This window comes from Penicillium psychrosexuale, assembly GCF_028828465.1.
Source record: "Penicillium psychrosexuale strain IBT 29551 chromosome Unknown utg000004l, whole genome shotgun sequence".
In the NCBI taxonomy this organism is placed as follows: domain Eukaryota; kingdom Fungi; phylum Ascomycota; class Eurotiomycetes; order Eurotiales; family Aspergillaceae; genus Penicillium; species Penicillium psychrosexuale.
Window position 1 is genome coordinate 1,132,676 of NW_026643189.1, and position 19,364 is coordinate 1,152,039.

At 47.0% G+C, this 19,364-nt stretch overlaps 6 protein-coding genes across 6 annotated transcripts; 3 read left to right on the forward strand and 3 right to left on the reverse strand.

The window, feature by feature from the left end:
- Positions 1-694: 694 nt before the first annotated feature.
- On the forward strand, positions 695-1,732 carry N7518_006230 (ankyrin repeat domain-containing protein; the record flags this gene model as incomplete). Its single annotated transcript, XM_057187157.1, has 3 exons — positions 695-866; positions 899-1,330; positions 1,380-1,732. The coding sequence occupies 3 exons, from the start codon at positions 695-697 to the stop codon at positions 1,730-1,732; spliced, it is 957 nt and encodes a 318-aa protein (XP_057038860.1).
- A 979-nt stretch (positions 1,733-2,711) lies between these two features.
- Positions 2,712-3,017, reverse strand: N7518_006231 (uncharacterized protein; the record flags this gene model as incomplete). The annotated part of the gene is made up of 1 exon (XM_057187158.1): positions 2,712-3,017. One exon carries the CDS (start codon positions 3,015-3,017, stop codon positions 2,712-2,714), a length of 306 nt encoding a protein of 101 aa, XP_057038861.1.
- A 2,280-nt stretch (positions 3,018-5,297) lies between these two features.
- On the reverse strand, positions 5,298-5,901 carry hhtA (histone H3; the record flags this gene model as incomplete). Its single annotated transcript, XM_057187159.1, has 3 exons — positions 5,298-5,575; positions 5,641-5,748; positions 5,877-5,901. 3 exons carry the CDS (start codon positions 5,899-5,901, stop codon positions 5,298-5,300), a joined length of 411 nt encoding a protein of 136 aa, XP_057038862.1.
- Positions 5,902-6,587: 686 nt separating this feature from the next.
- On the forward strand, positions 6,588-7,321 carry N7518_006233 (histone H4). The gene is made up of 3 exons (XM_057187160.1): positions 6,588-6,661; positions 6,720-6,995; positions 7,051-7,321. The coding sequence occupies exons 1-3, from the start codon at positions 6,652-6,654 to the stop codon at positions 7,074-7,076; spliced, it is 312 nt and encodes a 103-aa protein (XP_057038863.1). The 5' UTR covers positions 6,588-6,651; the 3' UTR covers positions 7,077-7,321.
- A 1,434-nt stretch (positions 7,322-8,755) lies between these two features.
- Positions 8,756-9,687, reverse strand: N7518_006234 (BTB/POZ domain-containing protein; the record flags this gene model as incomplete). The annotated part of the gene is made up of 3 exons (XM_057187161.1): positions 8,756-9,346; positions 9,399-9,525; positions 9,575-9,687. 3 exons carry the CDS (start codon positions 9,685-9,687, stop codon positions 8,756-8,758), a joined length of 831 nt encoding a protein of 276 aa, XP_057038864.1.
- A 5,631-nt stretch (positions 9,688-15,318) lies between these two features.
- N7518_006235 (stress-regulated transcription factor RPN4) lies at positions 15,319-17,395 on the forward strand (the record flags this gene model as incomplete). Its single annotated transcript, XM_057187162.1, has 2 exons — positions 15,319-17,269; positions 17,334-17,395. The coding sequence occupies 2 exons, from the start codon at positions 15,319-15,321 to the stop codon at positions 17,393-17,395; spliced, it is 2,013 nt and encodes a 670-aa protein (XP_057038865.1).
- Between the last annotated feature and the right edge of the window lie 1,969 nt (positions 17,396-19,364).

Here is a 19,364-nt window from a genome sequence, read left to right on the forward strand (position 1 = left end):
ATCTTTATCACCACTATGACCGACTAACTCCGTGTACATACATAGTTCATAAGCACGAACAGATTCTGATTATCAATCAAGGTCAGGGGTCTACCTGCATACCGGATTTTAGGACCCCGGATGCAAGTTTCCCGATCGGGGTGGCGCCGCTTTCTGGCGCTTAGGACGTCCTGCTCACTGAATATCTGACAACATAATTACAACATAGGGTCTTTGTCCAGTGACATTTAACTCTGGACCTTTCAGGTTTGTTTATTGAGGGGGATCACTGGTTTCGAATTAATTGAGTGGTTCCCCCGGGGCCTTGGCCGAACTCTGGAGATATAGCCTTTTTAGCCTCACCTTGTCCTTCTTTTCCTTTTTTTTCCTTTTTTTAAACAGAGGTACGTACCTGGATGTTTATATGGTTCCTAGCCAGAGGTAGAACCTTGGAACCAGACCTGGAATGCCTTGAAAAATATGTGTCATGTCAGCCGATACTGCAGATCACTTACCTGAACGAGCTTAGATATATATACATATTGAAGAGGGGACCCTACCATGGGGTGACTACTGAGAAGTGAAGGTGGAAAGGTGTCTGCGTTGCTATCATGGCCGCTTAGTCATCCTGCTCTGGAAACCCCCACTGCAATATATGATATCAGAGGGTTTCACGAAGGGCCTTGGAAGAATCCTTTCTGTTTCAACGGACAACATGGCTGATATTGAGCCTCTTCGTACATGTTCTTGCGACAGAAACGAGGATGATCATCAAGCGCCCGAGAGCCAAGTTACATCTGTGCATCAAGCTGTCGTCGAAGATAATTTTGAGCTCCTCGAAGTGCTGATTCGGGATGGAGCCGACATTTCTACTACAATTTCCTCCCGTGATTTCACGGCGCTCCACCTCGCTGTTCAGGGGGGAATGAGGCAGCCACACGACTTCTGATTCACGCCGGAGCGAATGTTTCTGCGCCCAGTTATGACGGCGTGACACCATTGCACAATGCAGCTGCTGGGGATTCGGTCGCGGTGACTGAATTACTCGTCAAGTCTGGGGCTGAAATCAACGCACGGAATATCGATCACGAAACACCATTGCATGTAGTGGCCTTGTTTGGGAACCAACAAATTGCAAAGCTCCTGATTGATGTTGGATCCGATATCTCAGAAACAGAGTGCTACCGGAACACAGCGCTGCACATTGCTGCCGATCATGAGCATCTCGAGATAGTTCAATCTCTTCTTGAGGCTGGAGCGGACGTGAATGCTATTAACAACAATGGAGATCCCGTGCTACATCATGCAGGCAGAGATGATCCAACCTGCGTTAATCTGCTTCTCAGCCATGGTGCGGATGTGTCTATGAAGGTGAGGGGACACTTTCTTGCATCGGGCAGCTGAAAGCTCCGCGGAGCTAGTGCGTGTCGCTCTTGGAGCCGATGCCAACGTCGAGGCAACCAACGATGAAGGAAAAACCCCATTGCATTCTGCAGCTGCGTATGGCGAAAAGCAATCAATCCGACTTATACTCGATGCCGGTGCGAATGTGAATGCAACCACCAAAATTGGCGAGACCGCATTGCACCTAATTGCTGGAGATTCTTCAACAGATGAATCTGATGAGAAAGCAAGGCTACTCATTGATGCTGGTGCCGACATCAACGCGAGGACTGTATCGGGACAAAGCGCCCTTGATCTTGCGAAAGACAGCGAATGCTACGCAGTTATACAAGTACTATGCGAAAGATAGAAATCAAATTGGTAGAATCATAGTCTCAATGTCGCAAATGAAGTTTACACTAGACAGAAAAACATCAAGTCACCTACGGAGACAACCACAACGAAGCAGGATTAGAATCACGAAACGAAGGTAGTGCGGTGTCGCATGACGTGGAAGACTGTCTTTGACATGGGTGGCCTGACCTATGTCTCCATCTATTTTCAAGCAGCTAGTGCTGCTTCGGGTGTTTATTCGCTTCTAGTCTGACTTGGCACCTGGCATTTCAGATATACCCTCGGGTCCATGGGTATCTAGAGCGCTGGTGCCTTGGCTTTGACAAGTTCCAAGGTTGGCAGAGTTGGCAACGGGGCCTGAAAGTTTAACGATGTATAACTAATCTTAGTAGCTCCGCTAGTTATGCGTACCTTGCTGCTTTTGCTCCCTGATTATTTATTTGTAATTATTTAAAGGTCCAGCGGACATGAGCAGTCAAAAAATAATGGATTCCCTCTCGAGGTCCTCTCCAATCAGAACATCTTTACCAATCTTTGACAGGACTAGCTCGTATGTTGTAGGCGGAGCTCCTCCCAGGAAGAGTCATCCGCTGGATCAACCTTGGAAGAGCCCCCTTGTCCCCTGGCACTACCGAGATCCACTCCTTCATTTGGCGAATATCCGTAATCTCACATAATCTTGTTCTTCGTTCTCGCAATGCGCAAACCTAATACCTCTGTGAGAGATTCTAACGGTTTTTACTTCTCATGAACCACAAGTTACTACTTCTCTACAATCTCCCATTGCAAGACGTGGGATATCACATCAGGTCTACGACTACAGAAGAGTCGATATCACAACTTACCGGCGGCGAAAATACCCATATCATAGACAGGATCAAGCCATTCAACTAATTTGTCGACGGAATGGGGGACAAAAATGAACGACCCCATTTGCTACAACAGTGAAAAACATTCTCCATGGGGAAATTTCCCTTTCAGAACAGTCCTTCTCTTCAATACTGCGGAAGATCCAGATTTGCGAAGAAGAGACCTTGAATAATGCTTGGCTGCAATTCACATGGACGCTCGGTGTCATAAGGAAGAGGGACCAGGAAGGAGGCAAGTGACCACAGACAGGTCTTGCTTTGCCACCTGCTCGTATGATCCATGCGGAAAAGCTTGTTAGAGCGACCCGAAGTTGCTCGTCTCATGTCTGGCATGCTATCAAGAACAAAGTGCTGAATGCGGCAGATCTTCGCGGCGGAAATAATGTTTTCCTCGCTTTCGACATCCTGCCTTAGATCATCCTCGTTCTTCATCGTTCTTAAATGGTCTCGCTCGTCACGGCAAATAAGCCCCCGGATAAACCGATCTGAAGATTCTACATCAAAGGTGTCTCCGGTAGTGAGGCTCAGATGGTGGTCGGGTTTTTAAAATCAATCCGTTAAGCTGAAACGAAGTTGACATTCCTGATCACAGTTCCCGCGCATTATCACTTAAAGCGAACTCGCCATGCCTCTGCCTTGGTGTTCTATAGACCCAGCACGGTGATAATTCCGGCTCTGTGTGTTGGGTGTCACTTCAATTCGATAGGAAAGTAGATTGTAGTTCTTGAATAGGAAACGAATTAATGAGAAAAGGCTGTTCCATGGAAACCTATAAAATCCTTCTTTCGCCATTCACCACCTCTGCCAGTCCCAATCACAAAGCATGAAATCCAACGCTGGTAAAAGTGGTCGACTTGTTGAGCAGATCTAAGATGCCAGTGGACCTCGGGAGCTTCCACTCCAATATTGACAACACTCACGCGACCAATCAGCGGTGTGAATACCTCTGTATTGTATGTAACAATTACTATATCGAGAGAATCGAAGCTAGAATTTTCCACGTGTCTTAGCGCCTTCTTTCTTGCCTCAGGCCAGTTAGACCCATACATGTAACGAACTAACTATGTATGGATCCACCGAGGATGGATACATCTACCACGAGACTATATAGCCTTGATCTTAGTACCCAAGATGTCTATACGTGTCAGGTTCTAGGAGTACATCCTTCTCATCTCCAGCTACCTCCTTCTCTCATCTCAAAGCTTTTCCGGCTATGTGGGCAGTAAGATCAAAGAAACAAAACACGCGTTCAAGTCACTCTGTCTCCACTTAAACTTGGCATGACAGCTGGGATCCATAACTAGATAGCATAGCGTCTTCAGCCTTGCAAGGGGAAGAGATTTCGATTTTTTAACATGTAGAATAGATCTGTTCAACAACTCAATCCATGTACGCAGTAACTGTTACATCGGTGTTTTCATACCAGGAATGCGCTCCAGCTGCTCTCGCTTGCGTATGTTGGACTAGGTTTGATACCAGGATCGGCAAATGTATTCATCTGATCTACTCATTGTTCTTTCGAGTTCAGGATTGGTCATATGATACTACCCTGCGCAGATAATCCTGTTTTATATGAACATTCCTCGGGATCTGAAGGGTAATGAGCCTTACAGTACTACCTACAATGTACAATGTACCTACATATTGCGGCCTAGAGCCTCTATGACACGCTGAGCTCATTCAAGTCACGCTTTTGATTAGAGTGAAGTGCTACGTGGCAATCAGGTTTGGGTCTGGCCAGGGCTTTAGCATGATATGGTATGAACCAGTCGGAAACTCGCATTCAGATTGCGTGCTGTGTGCTGTTTAATTCTTTATTTGATTGTTGCTTGATTATTGTATTGCAGGATTTGATTGCGGACTTCCAAGTTCCAGTTGCTTGTTGAAAAGCAGGATTAAGTCAAGATGAAGTCATAGTCGGGAGGTACATTGAGTGCTTCGGATATGAGTCAAGTACTAGGTAGTATAAGGAGATGACCCGACGTTCTTTAAGCGGGGTTTTCCAAGTGGCCGAGAATTTTTCTAGTCTAAGAGTCAGATTCCATTGTCTGTTTGTCGCTGTCTAATTATAGAAGAATCTCGTACTTAGGATTCCGTTGCGCAACGAGAGGAAACCTGCCGGAAGATTCGGGGTGGGATCGAATCACCTGTTTTCAGGTTGGTTTGGAAAGAACCATGTCTGAGATTCTGTTATTTGCAGCTTGACTAATCTCCAATCTCATTTTCGACGGTGTTGTTGGGCGTTGGTATTGGGGTGCCCGGTTTGAACGGGGTGAAAGGCAACCTTGCGACCGAGGACGGACATGAGACCACAAGACCCAAAGAGAACAAAGCAAGAACACTTCAAGCCTCAGCGGATCAAAAGCTACACAAGACAAGTCGGTCGCAAGTCACGTAAAAATTAATATTTATCATTTACGAGGGAGAGAAAGTATTGAATCAAGAAGACAGCATTAAAGCGTCTTGTCATGAGATGATGCGCGCTAAGGCATCATGTTAAAGGGAGCCCCCGTAATGTACATGCCCATGACTGATCCATCAATCGATGGTGAGCAGTAGCATCGATAAAAAAGCAAAATTGCGAAGCAACCCAGTGCCGAAACCCATTGATATTGAAAGCAAACCCATCATGTATCGCCAGTAGTCATGATAAAAAGATAAAAACAAACCCCATGATCGCCTTTCAGAAAACCAGCTCGTTGAAAAGAAAAATTACGAGCGCTCGCCACGGAGACGGCGGGCCAACTGGATGTCCTTGGACTGGATGGTGACACGCTTGGCGTGGATGGCGCACAGGTTGGTGTCCTCGAAGAGAGAGACGAGGTAAGCCTCAACGGACTCCTGGAGAGCACCGATGGCAGAGGACTGGAAGCGGAGATCGGACTTGAAGTCCTGGGCAATCTCACGGACCAGACGCTGGAAGGGGAGCTTGCGGATCAGAAGCTCAGTGGACTTCTGGTAGCGACGGATCTCACGGAGAGCGACGGTACCTGGAGATGAACGTTAGAATATGTTTCAAGTGTATTCGTCGACGACGACAAGATATGTGACTTACCGGGCTTGTAACGGTGGGGCTTCTTGACACCTCCGGTAGAGGGGGCGGCCTTGCGAGCGGCCTTGGAAGCGAGCTGCTTACGGGGAGCCTTGCCACCAGTGGACTTACCTATTTGCGACAGTTAGTAAAATGTTTCATGTCCAACGCGTGAACGCGTCACCCATCCTCAAGGCGGACACCCGACTAATCAGGTATCTGCAGTGAGATGAATGAAATATGATAGAAGTAATACTTACGGGCAGTCTGCTTGGTACGAGCCATCTTTGATGATAGACTTGATGAAAATGTGGTTTTGTTGATGAAAGAGTTGGTTGGTGGTGGATGGATGTAAAAGGGAAGAGAGAGGCGGGTGGGGGAAGAGTATTTGTAGGAGACGGGAGGGGGGGGGATTGATCTGGAAGGGAGCCACGAATCAGCGCACGGCAGCCGATCAGGATCAGTCAGGAAACTCAGCGCGTAGGACTGGGGACTGCGCAGCGTGTAGCCCAGAGACCGATTTGCGGTGAGCTCTGATTGGCCGAGCTGGATCAAAGTGCTGGTACTGCCAACTAAGCGAGAGGTGGGCCAATGAGAACGCAGGATCAGGGAGTATAGAATGCTCAACCCTTGAATTCTTGATCTTGCACCCAACCTCCTTTGGATGGGGGAGTAATGCATCTGAGCGTGTTCACCATCATTTGGAATGTATAATCCTTTCTTTTTCCTACAAATTTACATTGTTGGTGGCGGGTGATACCAGGATCAAAGACCGACCACGGCAAAGTCGGCGAGCCAACTCTGGGGTCTCCCGGCAGATCAAGGTTGGTCTGTGATCCTGCGCTCTCATTGGCGGACGCGATCCCTAGCGCGTGATTTCCCAATCCTCGCTCATTCCCGTATCATACAAATATCCTCTGTCCACTTCCGTTTCTTTTCCCTCTTCTTCCATCAATTCCATCGACAACCTCTCAATTACCAACTTATCTCCATCCCACTTCTACAACCCCCTTTTTCTTCTAATCCATATTCAATATGTCTGGCCGTAAGTTCTTACCCCACACTTCCACTTCTCCAACGCGTTCTAACGCGTCTCATTTCAGGCGGCAAGGGTGGAAAGGGTCTCGGCAAAGGTGGTGCCAAGCGTCACCGCAAGATTTTGCGTGACAACATTCAGGGAATCACCAAGCCCGCTATCCGTCGTCTCGCACGTCGTGGTGGTGTCAAGCGTATCTCCGCTATGATCTATGAGGAGACCCGCGGTGTCCTCAAGACCTTCCTCGAGGGTGTCATCCGTGACGCTGTCACCTACACTGAGCACGCCAAGCGCAAGACTGTCACTTCTCTTGACGTTGTCTACGCTCTCAAGCGCCAGGGCCGTAAGTTTCCACGTGTCTTCCCATTCTCCAACGCGTCTCTAACCTTCCTCTTCAGGTACCCTCTACGGTTTCGGTGGCTAAATCATTTGTTGTTTTCTTTTCCGGGCTGGTTCACGGTACGACGGGACGTTGGGGTGTTCTCTGATTTATTTTACTGCAACTGTCATGGGTCTCTGGGTTTGCTTTTCATATCACTCGATTACCACTATTGCGCGTCCATAGTGTGCGCTTCTGAGCTTTTCTGTATCATAACGGCCTCTACATTACGGCTGGCACCATAGGCATGGTGGGATCAAGCACATAAGTGCGATCCGATACGAATACAATCAATCAAAACTTGAAATAATTGATGTCTGTTCTGAGTAGATCTCGTGGTAGATGTACCTGTACGTTCTTGTTTATTGGCTTCTATTTTGTATTTTGGTGCTTGCCACTCTATTGTCGGTGGCTTGATCTTTCGGTCTTCGCGTTGCTTGACGCGTTGTTTTGACTGCCTGAGGCTGGCCTCTTTTCCATGCCCAACATCAACCCACCATGGATTATATTGGTTCGATCTCTGTTGTTGACCTAGTGTTCCTAGAACTTAACCCCTCTATATGTCTATTCTATCATAGTTCATTGTGTTGCTGGTTCTTCAGTACTTCCACAATGTATGCAGGCGACCATATACACTTCTGTAACAATTCATCATGCTTTTTTGTAGTTTGCATTTAATTGCGTATGCTGTGCTTTATTTTCATGTTCCAGCTATTTGAATGGCTAGCTCGTATGATTTGAAGTATGTGTGTTGTTGGAAGAGTGTGTGTGGACGTAGATGCATACTGATTTATACCACGGATATATATCAAGCCAAACATTAAACCGTAGAGTCTCATTCAGCGCACACAAAGGCATTGAACTCGAACAAAATACACGCATATAATAAATACGCAAGTAATATACTACATGCATACTTCAATAGAGCCATATAGACCACGCATTGTGGTGTGGTGAGCGAAACAGATCTGTTACCCAAGTCGAAGATGAACCCCCCAAAAAGGAAGTTCAACCTTGCTTGGCGCTATGAAGCATGACAGATTCGGATCTACCCACAACCAAGCGGCAAATGCACATATAATCGAAACATGCGAGAGATGGATTTAATATTCAGATTTGGAATAGAAATATATGGTGTCCTTTGAATCCCAGGTGATGGAGACTAATTTATCATACGAAGACCGAGTTGAACCGCCTGAAACGGAGGTCCATACTTTTTTTGCCACCCAGCTGTATACTACAAGGTCGAGAGAAATAAATCCACCAATACATTTGGATAGACCAACAGGCCTGCAGATAATACAAACATGTAGTCCCGCCAAGAGACGAATATACAACAGAGCACTACGTGGTCAATTAGCAACCATCCAAGCTAGTATACCCTCTACTAATACCACCACACAGACCGAAGGCATGAGCAATCAAGAAGAAATTAAGTATGTCAATAGGTAGTTTGGAGTGAGACTGGGAGTGCAATATAGGTATTACTCCGACCACAGTAGGACAACTATGGAAGACACATACCCGAACCCCGATAGACCAAACGGAGTCTAGCTGATATCACCTTGCTGACCTCCAACTCGCCCACCCTTGGTGAAGCTGACAAGACTTGGTCTTCTCATTCCATCTATTCCCACCCGCGAGATATCGCCTTGGATTCAAATGTCTTACCAACAAGCTGCTTTCGCGGGAGTATGATATAAGCCCCAGGCTAGGCCGTGGTATCAATGATTTTCCCAGTTCATTCCATAGCCACGGCATTCCCAGTCGGCTATCTTCTGGTCCATCATCGCCACAGCCAAGTCATAGGAAAACTGTGGAATTGTTTTCATCAAACCGTCTGGGAGTTTCAACGGTAGAAATCCCTGTTCGGACCACTGCCTCATCCTTCCCAACAGTATCAGATTGTCCATGGTCAGTTTGATTGCCATGTCTCGCAACCCTCTATCGCTCGCGGGTGTTGAGTTGTAGATCTCAGTAATCGCATGCGTGAATGTCTCCAGGTTTATCTGTCGGGTCAGCTCTTGATTGGCCTTGGCCTTTGAGAGGGACTTCAGTCCTTCAATGAACATCCGGTCTGCCAGGGAGTACATCAAAATGTGAAACAATAGGGTGTCAGATATGATCGCTGGCCTCTTGGCTTGTTCAAGAATCTCCATGGCATCCGAGTCCGGTGTTGGTTTGCGTTGACCCATAGAGACGTCTGGCTCTGGGCAGTGAACCTGCGCCTCGTAGTCCAGGTGGTAGAGATACTCGATCATTCCCTTGACCAAGATCGGCTCTTCTTGTAGTATGACCCTGTTTGTGAATGTTTCCTTGGTTGTGTTAGTCGAGTGTGCAGGACTCATATGTTGGTCTCTGTTTCACCTGGAACCCACTGTCACAGGCCTTGGCAAAGAAATCCGATCGTGGGCAAACTATGCACTTGTGCACGGCATATTCGTTGTCTCCACACACAATAATCAGGTCACTGTATTTTGGCTCAACCCGTATGCTGTGATGACGTTAATTGTCTTTCTGGTTTCTGTGGTAGTATCTGGTACATTTTCAAGGCGTCCAAAAGCTCCTTGGCAGGGCTGACATCTTCATTCTCTCCACCTTGATATGTAGTTCCCAACTGTCGGATTATCCTGGCGCAGGTACTCTCGTCCTTCATATCGACGAGACAGTGGTGAGCGTTAGGTGTGGGACGTTCAGATTTTGTTCTCTGCGTTGAGGTTACTGATGAAAGTGAGTGCAGGGTGAGAGATCAAGAGTGAAGGATGGTGGGGTCAGCTGATGAGTAGGTCTGCATTCTTTTAAGAGTGAGAGTATATGTGCAAGTTGATGTTTGGTTACCTGGTCTACCTAACCACCCACCTCCGCATGCTAAATATTAAGGTAAAACAACCCACAAAAGCAGACGCGCTGTATAATTGCAAACTACTCAATTTGTCACAGGCCTGCATGAGATCTTGTAAAAAATAGTATAGTTAGTGAGTGGGATGAAAAAAAATAAAAAATATAGCATGTCCTGGTTTCGATCCAGGGCCCTCCGGGTTATGAGCCCGGCGCTCTTCCCCTGAGCTAACATGCTGGGATGTTGAAATTTCACTTTTCCTTTGACTACACAAGCCAAAACATACAAGGAAGATCTTCCTAGAAATTGTTCACTTAGATAGATATGATAAGTTCCAACTTCTGTATAAAGTGTGACGTGCCAGGTCTTTTAGACAAAAAGTGCATTAAATTCAAAATAACCAAGATGAGGGGAGAAAGAAGAAGCAAGTTGCAAAGTGGGAGACAGCCAGTTCTTATAGCTGACCACTTTGTAAACAATGTAAACAACCAACTCTCGCTTAGCAATAGCAAACAAGCAAAGAAACAAACAAGCAAACGTTGCGATCGTAACATAAAGGACTACAATATCACCATCAGATAAGGGAATTTGTGGTCATCTTTATTACATCGAGAGCTGCTTCTGTGGTAATACATCATGTATCGGTTTGAGAGAAACAATGTGCGTAGATTCGGCTGAATAGAGGTGGACAAGGAGGGGAGGAAAGGGAAGAAGTAGTTATGTGGGATCTGGACTCACTTGGTGCCTGCCTTGCCGGGCACCCAACAGTAACTACATGTCCTTGTGTCAGTGACACCAGCGTCATTGGGTCGTCGAAGGCAACGCGGAAGTGCAGTGCATACAGATCTCGTCGGTGCCGAATACCGATGAGCGTAAGTCTGTGCGTTCCTGGCACTGAAGACATTCTAGGAGTGTCACGTTGCGACCCAAGGTTGTATACTGAGTGATACTGGTCGTTGCCGTGCCAATAAATATGTTCTATGAATGGCTCGGTATATACCTGCAGGTACTGACCACGTGCTCTCTATAGTAACCTCTGGCCCTCTGGGGGCTAATCAATAGTCAGATATCAACACAGTAGTAAGTCATCCCATTCGTTAGCTAAACTCACAATATTGCCCCCCCCCCCCACCCGCTGTCTGTCCTGCAAATATACCATCTCGTCACCTTTTCAAAGCATTTCGCTATAGCCAACGAGTTTTTCCAACTTGTAACTTGGAGTCTGGATGTTTTCGATCTCCTTCTCCAGCGATCGGGTCTTTTCTTGGATGCACGAGGACTAGGCTGGTCGACTATCAGATGCTTTACCGGTGTCAGGCTTGATGTCTTCCTTGTGCCATACCTTATTGTACCTTGGTACAACCCCGTTGGATTGAGGACATGGAAGCATGTGATTCCTACCACATTTGGTTCCGTAATTCATATATAAATATAAATAGAAGTATGACGAGCCAGATCAAGGGGAGTGCTTCAATCCAGCATAACCAAGACAAGAGAGAAAGTACAGAAGTGGGAGAGGGCCTGCTGATGAACGTATCAGACTACGCAAGGAGGAAGAGAAATGATCAAGTAGAAAGTGATAATCAAGATATATGGAAGATGATAATCTAACCACACATCTGAAGTTCTTTAAATAGCTTCATGATTCATCCCACAAAGCTCTAAAGATCTCATCCTCTAGAATCTAACAGAAGCATCTCTGCAGGCGAAGTAAAGAGACCGCCAACGCAGCAAGCTGAACGCCAAGCTGCCTGCGAGAGGAAAGAAAGAAAGGGAAAAGGAATGCCAAAGAGAGGTCTACAAACTGCTTGGGGTAACAGTGAATGTGCCCAAATGCATCAATAGCTGGCCACTTCTGCAAGATGAAAGAATCTCTTGCTTAGCCAGCAAACAAATACATCTTATCTACCCACCAACTAGCTGGGATATTTCAAGGGTCCATCAAAAGCACAATCACAAGCAACTAACCTGTCCTAGAGGGTGGCTCATGGGTGCTTGGTAATCGATGGAATCCTAGAGAATCTATACGGTTTGAGTATCAGACAGAAACACGACATAGCCACTATTCTGTATTATAATCAGAGACATGTGGCATTTCGGAATGCAGGGATAGATCGTGGTTAGGTTCCAAAATTCTAGAATAACACGTGTACATAGGCAACGAAGTGAAGAATGTGCCATTCCTTGCTGTCATGAGTTGCATAGCCACGACTCTTTTCCCAACAAAGCTCCTTGGAGCCTTCTTTCCAAAATTTCTTGACTCAAAGTAACGAAGCGCATAGTATAAGCATACGCGGGCCAGCCTCGAGGATATAAGACAGACACGTCATGGATTTTTGAAGGTGCCAAGGTGTGAGTCAGAATAATCAGTCAGTGTTGGTAATCCAAAATGCCAAAAATCTAAATCATCAATAACAAAACGCGCAAAGCAAAAAAAATCTTGCATCTGAAAACAGGAGCATGGTCCTCCGACAATGTCGGCGATGCCCGGAGGCCGGCATTCCGGGACGAAAATAGAAAGCTTCCAGAAGAACGAAAACAACCACGCTTTACCGAATGCAACACTAGCGGCATGCAAAAGCCACTGAAAATTCCTTCTGGAACATACCAGAGATACCAAATACGATTACCTGCAGATTGTGGCTGCTCCAAGTGCCGTACGGTAACAGATAACCGGAAAACTTGAACGGCGTAACGGCAGTACCGAGAAGTGGCTGTGCAGCCCTAGCCCAGCATCCAATCATTTACATTGAAAAACTTTTCGCTGCTGCATTAGCTCGTTACTAAATATGATCCTGCATGACAATCTCGCAGACCCATCGCCGAGAAACCCGGATTAAGGTGCTGACATAGGTTTTATGGTCGGGATTGCATGCCGGTGAAAAATTTTTCTCCGTGGTCGTTTGAGTCTTATGCAGGGGCCCTCTATTGGTAATGAACAGGATCGATGCCTAATTGAGAAGGAGGTTAATGTACATCGTAAATCATGGTGCCTTCGGAAGGCCAATATATCCCCAGATCTTATACATTCCACTATAATCTGAGTGGGCCATTGGATCTGGATATTTGGATCAGCTGAGGTTGGTTTGCCACTTCCCCAGACTCGGTAGGGGCCACGTTTCGGTGCACCCTCGAGGAATCCGCCAAGACTTTCCCGGTTTTGTCCACATGGGAAAGGGAGATCAGTCGGGTTTGGGCCAGACTGTTCGGTAAATACGGCAGACCCCGGACCCGAGTTCGCGCGTCCAGACCGAGAAAATGGAACCTGCCGGTCGGATTTATTTCGCGCTAGTGGATTTCAAAGGGAGATCCTCGGGGGTCACATGGCATCTGGAGGACTATTGCTGCGGCCTCTGTTCTTGCGCCTAAACGAGATCCAAGCTGGAAACCCGGGGTTTGCCGGTGCTGCTCGGTTCGGAGGCCCTTGATCTGCAATCTGATGCACTGGCATTTAGTGTCCAAGCCATGTGCATATGCACGGTTGAAGATGACAGCGCTAGACAGAAAATTTCGAAAATGTAACCCGCAGTATCCGTACATACCACGCTACCCATGGTGTTCCGTGCTACAAAGCCCGCTATCCATTTAGCACGGAGTAGCCTGGAGGGATCCGATCAAATCAAATATGTACTCTAATTTTATCTCAACAAATTTTGAGTCAAAGGGGAAAACATATGATTCACATGTGATCGAGTCATGGAATCATCGACAGTACTACTCCGTGTAGACCGGAAAATTAAGGCAATCACCCCACAGTAAGGAGACCATGTGCCCATATATTAGAGACGGATGAGAGTGTTGTGTAACAAGTTGGGCATTTCCCGCCGAGCCTATGAGCTTAGCCCAATAGACAAGCGCTTGTACCGGGGAACAAATTTGAGACATGGAGAGTAGCCCTTAGCCCAAAAATAAAGTCAAAGTAAATTAAAAGTAAAGTAAATAACCGGTGGTGACTCAAGATCTGGGGTCAGCTGGTCATCAAGTCCCTATACACAAACAAGATCCATGGACCAGTTTCCAAATTCAGCTTATCATGCCATGAGATGTACGGAGGATGGTCAGCTGACTATCGCGTCTGTTGAACTACGAGCGGAATCCGCCGATTGGTGGGCAGTGGGGAGACATCGCAAGACAATCCTAGACAATCGGAGTAAGACAATCGCAAGTTGGGAGAATATTATTTCGCAGCCACAATCCTGAGTTATCCGAGGTTTGGAATAGTACGAAGAAACAAGAGGAATGTGCTTTGCAGATGTTGTGCAGGAATGAATGTTGGGACCGAACCATTGGACACCAGCCACATGGCTTGATCTCGATGTGGCTAGTGTATACAGAAACCTTGGAAGTGTACGGAGGAACTAAGAATGGACCTCGGCTGAACAACACTCCGTCCATTTCGATGTTGTATATTTCTGGGCATTCGAGGAGTAATGACTCACCGGAAATAGCACATAAGGCCGAATCGTTAGTTCCCAACCAAAATTCAGTTACGCGAAAATGGACACCAAAACAAACTAAGGTGTGGCTCAGCCCTAGGGATTCCTCCTCGGCATCTCCACCCCCATTTTCCAAATTATGGCCCTGGTCACCCGAGTGCAAATCGGAGCTAGTTCTAGACTATGCGACCGATTATTTGATTTTTTACTGTCTTTTCTAAGCGATGTCTTGCAAACCTTGGCTGAATACTCCCGGAAATGTCCTACAGAAATTTTAAAAAATTAATCCTTATTAAATATGTAGATCTCCAACAATTCCCATTGACACCCAAAAGCCCAATGACATAGAATATAGTATGGTGGAGCCGTGTGGCTTTTGTATACCGAAAGCCACAAACTTCACCAAGGGAAAGAGCAGATCAGATCAGTGGGACTCGGTAAAAATGGGTGTATGTGGTGATACGAATCCAGTCCCGATGCGGACTAGTCTCGCACTTGGGTACAAATAAAATAATAAAAATCACGCCAATTACGCCAATTACGCCAAATTGGTCAATACCGTAAATACTTGTTCGGGGTCACCGAGCTAGTGAGGTCATCTAGTACAGGCGCTCTTTATTAACTCCAACTTCCTCCCATCTTTCAACTTCATTACTCATACCCCCCCCCCCAATCATTATTCTGACTCTTGAGATCATCATATCAAGTAAGATTCGCTTTTCCTCCGGCCGAGTCATTCTCCAGAACCAAACTCACCTCAACCATAGTTGTCTCTATTAAAGTTCCAGCCCTCTACTCTTACCATTCGATCAGCCTCCCGACGTTTCCAGACTCTTCGCTACCTCAAGCTTTGAACCAAAGTCGCCAATCCAGACTTCTTCAAAAGCACGGCCACAATTGATCAGGAAATCTTAATCGGATCTTGTGCCGTCGGGTTCTATAAAAGCTCGCCTTTCCCCGGTGGCGAACACTTACCCACTTTCTGACGTCCCTCCAACACCGTGATAACATAATGCTTATGTACCCACGTAAGGGTCTCATCACCGATCCATACAACCCTGAGGGCATCATCATACAAGACGACCAATACCCACCGGATTTCTATTCTGAGAACGCCTTGCACTACGATCAGTCTCGTTTGCAGTCACCGTTTCAGTGCCACCCCAGTGTACAGCTCTCCCCGCCATCTTCCGCACCTCCCTCGCCTACTTTCTCCTCTCCGACCTTCTCGACTTCTTACCCGCAGACGTCTGACTGTCAGTCTTTCGGGGCTCCTTCGATGACCCCAGCGTCTTCATATAACCCGTCATACGACATCCAGGGTTCTAATTCACCATCGCACTACTTGTCGCAATATCCTCAGCAATATTATACGCCCATGCTGGTACAACAGCCGCTCGCTAGTAACCAGGGTTGGGATAGCAACCTGCAGTTGTTGAGCCCTGCGCGCATCCCATACCCCGGTGTGCAAAAGCGATCCTCACCCTCGACATCCTCGCGCTCAGCTCACGCAGGGTTGCCCGCCAACAACTACCACCGCCGCTCAAACAGCGCCAACAAGCCGCTACCCACCCCGGTGCAAACCCCTCTCCAGAACTCATTCCTTGCGACTCCATTCCAAAGTTTCGATCCCTCCTCCCAAGATGGTCACAATGCTGAGGCCGAGTCTGCCATGAGAAAAGCGATCATGGACCAGCAGAAGCAGTCACCGCAGCAAATGCAGAACGACTACTCACTGGCTCCATCGGCGTCATCGATGAGCCATAATTCACCGGTGACTCCGCAGACTACCCTCGATGAACTCGACGATGCATCCAAGTCGATGACCAATGGTGAGAATCGAATTTCTGATATTGATTTATGGATGGACCAGTACTTACATTTCGATCCTCCAGAATACAATGCCAATGGTGCCATGTCAATTGGAGTCCCCAAGCTGAACAGAACGATTTCCGATATCTACCAAGACGAATTGTACAACCCCGCCATCATGGCAGCGCCTCAGATGTCCAAGCCAATGGGACAGAATCACCTCAACCCGCGCAATTTCATTGCCGATCGTCTGCAAGCTGCTAACCAAGGACACTTGTCAGCTCGTTCGCAATCGCCTGGCGGCAGACGGGATCGCTCACCTTTCCGTACTTCTTCCCCATTCGCCGGTGATATGAGTAACAACGCTCTCCAGCAGCCCCAGATGGCCACCAGCGTCCCCATGGGACAGAACGCAATGAATGGGTTGAACGGAATGAACATGGACCAGACCACAACTGGAGATATCAAGACTATGTCCCCCAAGGATGCGGTTTTGGATTTCCAAGACAACGATGATTCCATGCCTCCTCTGTTCCCTCCGGGTCAGGCTGATTTCAACCTGGGTGATGCGCTTGGCTTGCGCCGCGATACTGGCCCAATGCGACCGATGGAAGCATTCCCTCAGTATTCGACACCTAGCATGGCCCAGCCGCAGTTCGCATTCTCTGAACCTCAGATGCATCGCCCTCAGAACCTCTTGCCGCAGGGTACCGATTTCCCTTCGCTCCCAGCAGTGGAATCTACCGAGAGCTCGCCTCCAAGTCAAATGAATATGTCCATTACAGAGAGCATTCCTCGTCCCGACAACACATCTTCGGATGCGGGCACCTACACTTGCACATATCACAACTGCACAGACCGCTTCGACTCTCCCTCTAGACTCCAGCGACATAAGCGCGAGGCGCACCGACAAACTACACCGGGCGGCCACCTTGTCAGCCGCGATACCTCGCTCCGCAACTCCCAGGCTGGCCCGCACAAGTGCGAACGCATCAACCCGTCTACAGGCAAAGCATGCAATTCTATCTTCTCCCGGCCTTACGATCTTACACGGCACGAGCATACGATTCACACTGCCGGAAAGCAGAAGGTGCGCTGCCACATCTGTAACGAGGACAAGACCTTCAGCCGAAACGATGCTTTGACAAGACGTAAGTTTTCCCCTTTTCGCTTTCACCCCTTAAGTTGATCATACACTAATTACATTAATTACAGATATGCGAGTGGTTCATCCCGAGATCGACTGGCCAGGCAAGCAGCGCAGAAGGAGAGATTGAGAGCGCCTTCCACGTCATAGTCACCGGATCGGCATGCCGAACGTCATCGGTGGACCCATGGTGGACCCACTGGGCTCCACCAAAAATCCGGGGCTTCGTCATCATGACGATTCAGCTCCCTAATTCTCATGAACCATTCTCATGAACTGTATCACTATGCGGCTTCCGATTTTATTATGTGTACGATTTTACGTTGATGATTTGTTTACATGCGGTTCCCCTTTTAGCATTGGTCGGTGTGTTTTTTTCATTTTGCGTGTTTTCCCCCTCTATTTTATGTCTGTGCCATTTGGCCGGGAAAACAAACGGGTTTGGTGTTGTACATTTCTGTTGTACATGGTGTTGCTGCATTTTGACCCCAGTACAGTGTGTCCCTCTTGTACTATAGTACATTCCTCTAAAAAAAAATGTATATTAGCTTGGATATGACATGAATTTGGAAATGATACATATGTATATCACTCTCCACACTCCCTCCACACTACTCTACACTCCACCCTCTTACTTTGAGATAATCAAGGGATAGACTTGGATCCTCGTACCCACTTGCATCAAACCTGCATGTTTACCCACATATGCCAGCCATAACTAGTGACTGTTTAACAATCTACGCATGTGTTGCAGATATATGTACATTGTCTGAATCTACCCTATACACCGTAGACCGATTAAAGTTGACAAAATTCCAATGCACCACGAGCAAAGTTTTGAACATTGCATGTTGTATATTACAATTAATTAACATCCCCTACGGATGAGTCCCGATTCGCGCTGATCATATATTGCCCTCCGTACTCCGCTCCGTACTCTCCGCATTGCATCAGCCATAGCAATTACCTACATTACCTATCAACACATTGTACACTGTACATTGTACCTTCAATGCCAACAAGAAATTAGAACAAACAAGACATGCAAATAATCCATATATGCCAAGACTATGATCCCACCATTGCGTAGCCGGTCCCCAGAAAGCCTTGGAACAATCCCGAGCGCATCCAAACTCTAGCTTGATAAGCGATTTACCACCATCCTGGTACCCGGTACTGGTGGGATTTCTGGTTTGGGTTTTGGAGTGTCGACGTAGTTGTGTACAGGAATTGCACAAGCACAATTCTAGCCCCTTCAGGATTCTGGTCCCATCTTTTATTGATGGAGTTGGTATTTTGTGCACATGGAGTTTCATACCGATGTGCCTCCGGGAGTGTCATGCCATATCTCCTATCTTTTACTGGGTGTGAATGTTGCTGTCATTATCTTTGGTTGTTATCGTCATTAATGTCAATTGAAGCTATTCGAGGGTTTTGTACGTATTTGAAACTATCGATCTGCAATTGTGGGTATCTATCTTAACGTTTACCATATACCAATAATAAGCCGTATAGGTATATTTACGTTGTGCACCCTGAAAATGATAGACAAGAAATGATAAATAGGGTGATATACATCGGTGGGTCCATGGCTTGATAGCTGTGGGTCTTCAATGCCGTTGTGTATTGAGGGGTGGGGAGGTGGAGAGGTGGAACGATGGTGGGTGTGTGGCTGAGGACGAACTTCTGTTTTTTAACGTAATCTGCCGTACAATCGGCGTTCCTCATTTATTACATAGGAGTTCGTATATCGGTGGTGTGATAGATGGCTTGGCGGCTTATTTTGACTTCAGTTGGTTCTTTTGCGATGCACCGGTACCTATATCCCTTGCGTGGTCGCATCATCGAGGGAGTCATATGAGATGTGAAACGTGAGTCGTATTACTCCGTACCGCCCGGCAGTTTTGCTATTTCAACTCTCTCCCTGGACTTCAAAGATAACGGCGCATGCTCTGTCTCATGCATGTGCATACCCGACTGCAGATTCCAATGCGAGACAAGGCGCCTATCACCACAATATACGCATGAACGTGTTCTGATCGGCTATACTAGATAAGTATGTATGAAATATCACACAGTTCAGTGTGGTCTTTGGTATC